General features: G+C 44.2%; 1 protein-coding gene across 11 annotated transcripts in view; it reads left to right on the forward strand.

Moving 5' to 3' along the window:
• The window catches only part of SEPT6 (septin 6), a 76,955-nt gene that overhangs the window by 44,542 nt on the left and 21,265 nt on the right, over positions 1–11,148 (forward strand). For all 11 annotated transcript variants that reach the window (XM_006904697.3, XM_025046081.1, XM_025046079.1 and 8 more), the window contains 3 exons: positions 2,485–2,581; positions 5,310–5,478; positions 8,353–8,485. In XM_006904697.3, the coding sequence (XP_006904759.1) occupies positions 2,485–2,581; positions 5,310–5,478; positions 8,353–8,485 (399 nt within the window). The remainder of the gene's footprint in view (positions 1–2,484; positions 2,582–5,309; positions 5,479–8,352; positions 8,486–11,148) is intronic.

The raw sequence follows: 11,148 nt of genomic DNA on the forward strand, positions 1-11,148 counted from the left end.
TACTATGTCCCTACTTCAGGGATGGTCAACAGAATGGGAAGGGGTGAACTGAGATGACATTCTGAGAGCAGCTGAGAGAGGTTGAAGGGAGAGCCACTTCAGCTGGATGGTCAAGCACCTTTGAGAATTAGCAAAGGTCCTGGAGCTGAGCTCCTGTGTTTTTCCACTCTGAAGAACATTCTTGGGGTGCAGAGCTAGAAGAGAATCAAGAGGAAGAATTGGTTGTGAGATCAGTGCACAGATTAAACAAACAAAAAACATTTGCTGCAGGTTTCCCAGAATTGAACTTCCTCTTGTAATCTGGCCTTGCATGACCAGTTTACCCCAGAGTTTAGCGTGCTCACTTATCCGCTGTTCTAACCCCTAAATGGGTGTGGCAGACCAGCAGGGGTAGGCTTTGAAGTCAGAGAGACCTGGATTCCACTCCTTGCTCTGCCCTTACTGCTGTGTGCCTGCTGGCAAGTCACTTAGCCGTTCTGGACCTCGTTTTCCTCTTTAAAATGGAATAATAAGAGTAACTACCTCGAGCATTGTTGTAAAGGTTCAATGAGATAATACAACATAGAGTACCTGGTATGGAGTAGTACATAGAGTTTAGTGAATTGCTGCTGCTGCTAATACCAGTTCTGTAAATATCAATATTATTAGTACAATTGCTACTGCCTACTCTGTGAAGCCTGCTTTGACTTCCCATGAAGTTAGCCACTCCCTCCCCTGTGCTCCTCCAGCCCTCGAGCCTCTGTTTATAATATGGACCTTACTGTATTACCATTGTTGGCATGTCTCTCCCCTACCAGACTGTACACTCTCCAGGGGGCAGTTTTTGATTTATTGATGATAGCCATTCTGACAGGTGTGAGGTGAGCATCTCAATGTGGTTTTTTAATATAATTTAATTTAATATTATTTATTTTTTCATGGTGACATTGGTTAAAGAATCCTATAAGTTTCAGCTGTACACTTTAACAGTAAGGCATATATATATTTACACTGTATGTTCACTTATCACAGTTAGATTTCTTTCTGTCACCACATATTTGATCCCCTTTACCCCGTCTACCTCTCTTCTCCCCCGCACCCCTTACACTCTGGTAACCACTAGTCTATAGTCCATGTCCATGAGTCTCTGTTTATTTGTCTTGTTCCTTTGTTGCTTTTAGGTTTATATCCCACATATAAGTGATATGTGATTTTCAACTTTTTCTGTCTGGGTTATTTCACTTCGCATGATTACCTCGAGGTCCATCCATGTTTGTATTTTTCTTAATGCCTAGCACATAGCAGTAGCTCAATAAATATTTGTAGAATGGATGAATGAGCAAATGAGTCAAAATATCTATGATCGCGGCCTGTTTCTCCAAGCAGGCTAAGAAAGATCCAGTGGACATTCTTACTTGTCCTTGTAAAGCCCTTTCAGGTAAAGCCCTGCCCAGGATCACCGGGTTTGTAAACAATATTTATTCAGTGGTTCTATTTGGCCAGTGGTCACTCAGCATTTAAACCTGGCCAGCTCCCTGTGTAAGGAGCATAAAGAGTGTTTCCTAAGCTCCACACTACCAGCTGGGGAGCAGCTGCCTCTTTGACCCCTAAAGTCTTCATCAGCCAGGCCTCGCTCCTCATTATCCCTTCTAAGCACCAAGCTCAGACCCCTGTTTGTACTTGGCCTTTCTTTCTTTTTTACTATTCCTATGGCCTTGTCACTGCCATTCAAGTAATATTTATGAAGCACCCACTGTGTGCAGAACACCAGATTATGCATTTGAGCCCTTGGTCATATTCTATCTTATGTGATCTTGGGTATGTAATTTGGATTTCCTCAACAAAATTGTAAGCTCCTAGAGAGTGAGGGAGTGTGTCGTCTACTTCTTTTGTGTCTCTTACAGCACCTAAAATAGAGTCCAGCACAGTCATGGGCATGTGGATAAATACTTGTGGACTTGACGTCTAGGCTCAAGAGGTCAGTGTGAGCTCTCGCTCCATGGAAGAATGAGAACAAGGAACATACAGCTCAGTCAGCAATATGGTTTCAGTATATACCTAATCTCAGGGCTCTCACACTTTGGGGAAGGAGGAGGGCTAGTGATCCTAGTCCTCTTTGTTCTCCTTTAGCCTCTCGATACACATGTAGCTCCCTTCATTCCACTCACCCACCTTCCAAAGGCAAAAAAACAGCAACTATGAATATTGAAGAGCTAGCTAATCTCTGTATCTCATTATTCTGCTAATTTTCTGTCTTTGTCTGTTCCCTATGCATTCGGCCATGTCATCGTTACCTTCTATTATGAATTTCTGAACAGCAGAAGTCTGGATTAGGCCTCTTATCCCCACATAGCTTGGGAGCTGAAGAAATGCCTCTTGATGTTGATGACATTGAGGGACACCACAGTGTGAGGGCCTGAGGCCCAGGAGATGGATAGCAGTTGTATTGTGGGAGGCTCTGCCTCTCCCCTAGAATTCTGAGCTTTTGTTTGCCTTCCATTTCAGGCCCACCTGCCTTTTGCTGTCATTGGCAGCACAGAAGAACTGAAGATAGGCAACAAGATGATGAAGGCCCGGCAGTACCCTTGGGGCACGGTGCAGGGTGAGTGAGTCTCCAGGAGACAAGAAGAAGGGAGCCCCTTCTGTCCATCTCTTTGCTTGTCCCCAGCTACGGTGTGACCAGTTCCTAACTTGTCCCCAGTCTCTACCCTTTTGGCTTGGGCCTCAAACAGCCATAAGGGTCACCAGCAGGCAAACTGGCTCCATACCTAGATTCTCTGCTGTGAGCAGGCTCTCTTTGTCTCTAATAGAGAAAGCATTCCTAAAACAAAAACAAATGTACCTGGAGCAAGGTGGGAAGGAATGTGCAAGAAAGCATGTGTACTTGCCCAAGTGCACCAGGAGACGTACAACAATGTCCAAAGCAGTGTTATTTATAATAACAAATAATTAGGAACAACTCAGATATCCAGTGAAAATAAATTAGATGAATTGTGAAATGTTAGTGTAATGGGATATTATACTACAGTGAAATGAATGGATTATAGTTACATCTATATGAATGCATCTCAGAAACATAATGTTGAGCTAATTAAGTCATAGAAGAATACATGCTGTGTGATTCCATTTATATGAAATCCAAAAATAGACAGAAGTAAACAAGATACATATCTTTAGGAATTCATATGTAAGTAGTAAAACTATAAAGAAAAACAAAGGAATGATCAACCCAAAAGTCAGGTTAAGTGTCATGGCAGGGAAGGAGGGGCGTGAGATCAGGAAGGGACATAATATGTGTTAAGTTATACTCGGACTAGTCAGTTCAGTGGATAAAACAAGGCCTAGGACTGAAATCAGTGAAAGGGGTACCTGGCCCTCTGAGTCTGCAGCTATAAGCTAGGTCTGAGATTGCAGGAGCACCATGTGTGACAGGGTGGCTGGTTCACTGTGGACTCATCTTTGCCACTGAGCAAAAAACTGAAATCAGGTAGGAAGTTGTTCATATTGCATCCAAAGGCTGGCATGCTTTACGGCACACTAGAGAACCCCTCCAGCGGTACCCATATTTTCCATAAGTAGAACAAAACTAGTTGTCAGAGGTGTGCTAGATTTTGGTCTTCTCTGCCATTTAAGGCTGGGGATGCTGTGCTAGGAACACTTGCAAATGGTTTCTGGACCAACAGTCCCACCCTGGGAATGGATTTGTGGTCTGAGAGACAGGAACCTGAGGAGAATCCAGCAGGCATGGTTCCAATGACTTCCTCCAGATTAGGCCATCCTGCGCCTGACAAAGTGGTTTTTGAATGTTTTTCTTGTAAGTCAGGGTTCACCATTCTGTTTGAGTGAGATAGAAGCTGTGTATTGTCTGGGCAGCCTGCAGGGACCTTGGAGTCACTCCTTCTGACTGACCATCAGGGATCACTGTCTGAAGACGGAAGAAGAGATGGTCCTTAAAAGTTGCCTAACTGATGCAATTTATAATATTAGCTTATAGTCTATGACAGTGAGGGGCTTTATCCCAAAAGCAATGGGTCTGAAGTACAGGGGTTATGTGGGCTGATTTGGGCTTCAGAAAGATTAATCTTATGACTTCAAGGCAGTCTGCTGCAACTGTGGCCCACCCTATCATCTCGGACTCCCTCCCTGACCCCACTACCCTCTCCCACACCTTGTGAGACAGAATCCGGAGTGACTATGCCTCTTCATCATCTCAGACCCACTGTCCCCACATGGTCAGGCCAGACACTTCCGTTCTGATACAATGGAGCCATGCCTGGAGACACATGCCAGAGCACTGCTCACAACTTTATGTTCTAACCAGAAGTCCACATTGCTATGATTTGGTCCACATCTCTGTCTTTCTTGGCCACTGCCCAAATGAAGACCTTTGCCACACTCTTTTGAGGAGGGAACTTGTTCACTCAGGCTGGAAAGTGGGGTCTTCTCTGTCCTGGTCACCATTGCTGCTGTCAAGCCATCATCCACCCTCTAAAAAACTCCTCCATTGAAGCTTCTACCATCAAGATGGGCCACACCCTTCCTTGTCACTGTCATCTATTGATGTCCTAGTTCTTCTCCTTTACTCTTTAGAGACTCTGGCACCTGGTCATAGCCTTTGCCTCTGCTTTAGATAACCTGGATTGGAATCCTAACTCTGCAACTTACTATGTAACCTTGCCTAACCTCATTGAGATCTTGCAAAGACTATTCCCTCAACTGCCTAATACATTTCTATCCTTCCTTCAAGAATCATCTTAGGGGTTGCCTCTTTGGCGAGGCCTTCACTCTCCCAGGAGTTCTTAGTCCCATCCTCTTCTAGATTTTAATTGCACCTTGGCTCTATATCTCCATTTTCATAATTTTTGCATTGTATTATATTTGTCTATTTGCATCTATTCTTCCGCTAAACTCTAAGCTCCTGAGGCAAGACTGCCTGACTTCATTTCTAAATTGCCAGTGCCTCATACCATACTGAAAACAGAGATTCCGCAAATATTGATCAGAAGGATGGCTGAAGTGCATGTGCCATTGTCCTAAGAGTGGTGCAGAGCAAACACTCCTGTGGGTGTCTGGTAAATGGGGTTTAAGGAGCTACTGAATGCCTTTGTAGATTTTTTCATGGTGTTACAGTTTTTCATTACTATCATTCTTGTAACTTTTCATTTGCCTTTTCAATAGAAAAGCAAATCAGGAGGCAAATTTGAAGGCTCTACATACATAGATTGAAAGGCAATGTCACTGTTAGACATTTCACCTCTCATTTCTTTCATTTCTGCTTCTTTTGGTCTTCCTTTCAATATACTTTCAATCTTCCATCTCTTGCTATGCAGTTGAAAACGAGGCCCATTGTGACTTTGTGAAGCTGCGGGAGATGCTGATTCGGGTCAACATGGAAGACCTCCGGGAGCAGACCCACAGCCGGCACTATGAGCTCTACCGCCGCTGTAAGCTGGAGGAAATGGGCTTTAAGGACACCGACCCTGACAGCAAACCCTTCAGGTAACCTCTCCTGCCAGCCCAGCTCAGCTCAGCCCAGCACCCCCAGGGGGTGTGGAAGCCTTGCTCTGGAGCATACACAGAGGGCAGACACAGGCACTCAGGTGAGAGCAGCAGGGCTCAGTCACTTGCTAGTTCCACCTGCCCATTCCTCTCTGCCACCAAACTCCTGCCCTGGGGAACTGTGCCAGGTGAACTTGGTAAGCACAGAGCCAGGGAGGAGGCCCAGAGGCCCAGAAAGGCCAATGGTTTCATTGCTAGAAGTGCGCACGCACGCGTGCACACACACACACACACACACACACACACACATACACACAGAGCGATAAGAGGGGAAGCCCTGGGCTGGGGCCTTGTTCCCCAGTGTGGCAGTTTGTGCCTGTCCTCCACCTCCACTTTCCTTATCAGGCTCCTGCTGCTCTGTTAGGTTTCCAGTATGTTCTTTACCCTCCTGCCCATTATCAAAACCAGATGGGACCAGGTAGCAGCCATTGCACATGTATTGATGAACTTCAGGCTCTTCATCCGCTGTCCTTGGTGTTTGCATTCAAGTGGAAGTTTTGTTTTGACCACAGGATGTTAATAATCATTGACATACATCTCAAATCTAAGATGCTTCCAGAAAAGAAGAATATTTTCAATAGGAGTGATATGCCAAGTATAAGTGTTTGATCTATATGCATGATATGTGACATAAGCCCCACGTTTTAAATGACCATGTGGTGCCCTTTACTAGGGCTCAGTCTCCTTTTAGGAAATATCAGGCATCAATAAGCAAGTGAGGGGGAAGCTTGTGGGCTAAGAAGGCTTTCAGATGGCCTCTGAGATCCCATTGTACCTATTCACAGTGGAAAGCTGGCCTGGGGACAAATCAGAGCCAGTCCTTCAGGGATGCCTAGTTCTGGACGGCCAGATCCAATCCCCCTCACCAACAGGGGCCACTGGAACTCCTGGAGTTGGAAGGAGGTGTGCTTGTCTCTTTAATGGGCACTCCCTTAGCTTTCTCTCTCCTTCCCTCTGTCAGCTTTAATCTGCATCTGTAGAGGAAAAGATGTGCTTCTACCTGTTCATCTAGTCCTCTCCCCTTCTCCTTTGCTCCATCCTGAACACCTGCTACCCATGTCTTCACCCTCTGCACTATTCCTCTGCTGGCTTCTTTCCATGTTGCATGCAAACATTTTCATACTAAAAGAAACTTGCCCTCTAGTGCTCCTCCTCACCATCCTTTGTCCTGTCAAGAAGTTTGGCTCTGACGGGATGGAGAAAGAGTTACTCTGTATTTACTAGCTTCTGACTCCACCACACCACTGAAATACCTCCCTTCAAAGTCAACAATCACAAGCTCGTGGCTGATTATAGGGTGACCGCTGAGTCCCATCTTTTTTGATCTTAAAGTTTGATACTCCTTCCTGATGCGTCCTTCCCAAAGTTCTCTCTGCCTTTGGCCTTTCTAGCACTGGCCTGGCTGGGTTTAGTCCTATCTCTCTCGCTACTCCTTCTCAGCCTCATTGGCAGGCTCATTTTCTTTTCAGCCTTAGATGTTGTGCCCTAAGATTCTTTCTTCGGGTCTATGCTCTCTATTCTCTTTGTGGCTGATTCTTTCTCCTCTCACAGCCCTAATTGCCACTTAGAAATAAGGACTCTTAAGCTAAAACCTTACTTTTGAGCTCCAAACCTATTGATTTAACTGCATACTGGATGTTTTCACTTGGACATTCAATAGGGGACATACCTAAAACTCAAGCTTCTAAAATTTAAATCATCTTCCCTCATAGCATACTCCTTCTCCAGTGTTCCCTGTTGCAGTTCATAGTACTATCATCCACCTGGTTGCTCAAGCCAAAAAACCGGAATCATCTTTGCGTCCTCCTAAGTCCTGGGAGTCCTGCTTCCCTTACTATTCCTCCAGGTCCCTCAAGTCCCCCATTCCCTACCAACCCTTAACATCAAGATCTTGTCATTTCTTACTTGGATAGTCGGAAAGTCTATCTATGCAACACTTAGAGGGGTCTTTCACATTTTCAAATTGGATCAAGTTTAAAACCTTATAGTGGATAAATGTCCGAGTATGATATGGCATCGAATGCCTGCTCTCTCTTGCCATACTCAGGAACTTCATCTCCCACCATTCCACAGCCATCACCTGCCTCTCTAGCCATTCTGGACTATGCCTGGTCTCTGAGCATGACAACCTCTCCATGTGGGCATTTCCATATGCTGTCCTCTTCAGAGCACAGTTTCTCCTCTTCTTTACCAGGCTAGCTCCTATTTCTTTAAAACTAAGTCCAGGCTGGGGGCAGGAAGACTTAGCCCAGGCATCTATCACTAGATTGTGAGTTCTTTGATGGCAGGCACAGTGGTTTTTGTCTCTGGATGGTGAGTGACTAGCATAGTGTCACTCAGTCCTCTGTCTAGCACATGGTGTAGTAGCATCAAGTGTTTATTGCACTAACTCACTAATGTGGTCAGTTTCAGAACGAGGACCTGGTAGCAGAGTGCAGTGAGAGGACCTAGAGTAAGAAATAAGAGATGCAGCTCCCAGTTCCAGCTCTGCCTCTAACTAGCCATGTGGTCTTGAGCAAGTCACCTCACCTCTCAGGACCTGTTTCCTTGCCTGTAAAACTAGAGTATAGAAGCATATGTTCTAAGTCACTCCCAGTTCCAAATATCTCTCCCGTTCAACAGGGCTGTCCCATGCCCCTCAAGCAGCTGTCACATTCCACACCACCTGCCCATAGCTTTGTGGTTCTGTTTTCACACCTCTCCCAGAATTGGGGAAGGGAAGATGGGGGTACCCAGAGAGGATCATTGGGGACCAGTTTTTATCAAATAGGAGCCATTTCAAAGGCAGAGGAATTAACCTGACCATGTTCGCAGTTTACAGGAGACATATGAGGCCAAAAGGAATGAGTTCCTAGGAGAGCTCCAGAAGAAAGAAGAGGAGATGAGGCAAATGTTCGTCCAAAGAGTCAAAGAGAAAGAAGCTGAACTCAAAGAGGCAGAGAAAGAGGTAAATGTGAGCCTAGGTGCCAGACGGGAAGGAAAAAGAAGCTGAACTTGGGCGTGGCAGAGGCTTCTATCCCAAGAGCACAGCCAGTGGAAACCTTGCAGCCTCCGGGCAGGAATAGGGCACAGCATCTGTAGCCTTGCCTTGGTTGGCACAGAAGGGGCTGTGGGAGGTCTGTGTCTTCTTAATCCTTCATTCCGCAGGACCGGGATGTTTTCTCATTCCATGTTACTTAATTCTCTAGAGGCACGCTGTCCATATGTGACTATTTAAATTTAAATTAATTAAAATTAAATAAAGTTTAAAACTCAGTTCCTCAGTCACATTAGCCACATTTCAAATGCTGAATCCTCATGAGACTAGTGGCTGTCATATTGGACAGCACAGATATAGAACATTTCCACAGAAAGTTCTATTGGGCAACGCTGCTCAAGAGCCAAGACCTGACCTAGCCCCCTGAGGTCAGGTGAGAGCTGATTCTTTTCCCTCTTCCTGGGAGTTCAGAGCTCAGTAGGGACAGTTGATCACTTTCTTTGCTATCCTGCACATCCCAACTGCTCTGACGGCCATGGAGAAAGATGGCCCCAGGCAGTTCAGGGTACCTTGCTGAAAACTAAAACGATGACAGCTGGGGCATTTCCCTAGTCACTCAGAAATTCTGTTCCATTTCATGGTGGCATTTAAAAAAATCTGTGCAGCCCTGTCGAGTTTTTAAATTAAGGTTTAATACTCCTTCTGGGGTTTTCCTTACTTAAGCCATGCCTAATAGAGTGCAGTTAGTACTCTAACCATTGCCTTGGGTTCAAGGTCTCCCTACCAATTTGCCCACTGCTGCCTAAGTGCCCTCGGCTACAGTTTTGATCACATCAGCAACTGCTTCACCTCTCTGGGCCTCAAACCCATGATGAAGGGAAGCACTTAATTACTTTTCAAGTCTCTTCCCCTGTAATCTGCTGTGACTCTCTAGGGTTATCACCAAAGCCCAGAGCAAGGGTATTGATTTTATTTCAGTTTCATTTTTCGAAAGAAAAATGTCACCCAATACTTTTAAGAGGAGAGATAAGGGATCTCAAAGAGAAATGAATGAAAGGCCAATGGACAAAAGCCAAGTTACAGCAACTGATCAGCAAGCAGAGCTTCCACCACCCTACCACAAGAGACTAGTAAAAGCTTATTTACCAGGCAAGTCTATCGTGCACCACCTTTTATGAAGTGACAGTCCCAAATATCTCCAGGATTTGGAGACCTGACCTCCTTCATGGTGTGCTGCAAGTGCTAAAGAATTCTATATTCTCTCCTGAATCCTCAAAAGAAAGTGAAATTATTCTTGGTCTAGTCTTACTATTCAGGATAGTTTATCGCATTCTAGTTTGTTACCACATGGTCTTCCTCCCTGATCCACTTACCACAATGGCATGTCAGAATATTCTTGCTGTTCTTCTTTGGGTCTCTGGCTCTATTCAATGCTAGTGAAGCCTCCCTTTGATCTAATGATCAAGGCTGAAGTCTCCACATTCTTTCCATTTTTAAAAAAATTTTTTATGGCGACATTGGTTAACAAAATCCGATAAATTTCAGCTGAACATTTAACAGTAAGGAGTATATACATTCCTTGCGTGTTCCTCTTCCACAGTTAGAGTTCTTTCTGTCACCACATATTTGACCCATTTTATCCCATCTACCTTCCCTCTCCCCTCTTCCACCTCATCCCTACCCTCTGGCAACCACTAGTCTATCATCCATGTAGATGAGTCTCTGTTTGTTTGTCCTCTTTGTTTATTGCTTTTAGGTTTATATCTCATATACAAGTGATATCACGTGGTTTTCAATGTTTTCTGTCTAGTTTATTTCACTTATCATGATTATCTCGAGTTCCATCCATGTTGTCGTAAATGGCAGTATTTCATCTCTCCTTATGGCTGAGTAATACTCCATTATATATATGTACCACAGCTTCTTAAGCCAATCATCAATCATAAAGCACTTTGGTTGCTTCTAAGTCCTGGCCACTGTGAGTAATGCCGCTATGAACATTGGTGTGCAAATATCTTTTCATATATGGGTTTTCAAGCCTTTGGGATAAATACCCAGTAGAGGGATCTGCCGGATCATATGATAGATCAAATCTTAGTTATTTGAGGAACCTCCATACTGTTTTCCATAGTGACTTGACGAATTTGCAGTCCCACTAGCAGTGTATGAAGGTCTCTTTTATTTCACATCCTCTCCAAAATTTGTTATTACTTGTCCTGTTGATTATAGCTATTTTAACAGGTGTGAGATGGTATCTCATTGTGGTTTTGATTTGCATTTACCTAATAGCTAGTGATATTGAGCATCTTTTCAAATATTTGTTGGCCATTTGTATATCCTCTAGGGAGAAGTGTCTGTTTAGATCCTCTGCCCATTTTTTGACTGGATCGTTTGTTTTTTTGTTGTTCTTGAGTTATATGAGTTCTTTGTACATTTTGGATATTAGGCCTTTATCAGAGGCATTGCTTGCAAATATATCTTCCCATTCAAATGGTTGTCTTTACCTTGTTGATGGTTTCCTTTGCTGAGCAGAAGCTTCTTAGTTTGATGTAGTCCCATTCATTTATTTTTGCTTTTACTTCCCTTGCCTTTGAGGTCAAATTCATAAAATCCTCTTTAAGTCTAAGGTCTTT

This window comes from Pteropus alecto, unplaced genomic scaffold, assembly GCF_000325575.1.
Source record: "Pteropus alecto unplaced genomic scaffold, ASM32557v1 scaffold280, whole genome shotgun sequence".
Lineage (NCBI taxonomy): Eukaryota > Metazoa > Chordata > Mammalia > Chiroptera > Pteropodidae > Pteropus > Pteropus alecto.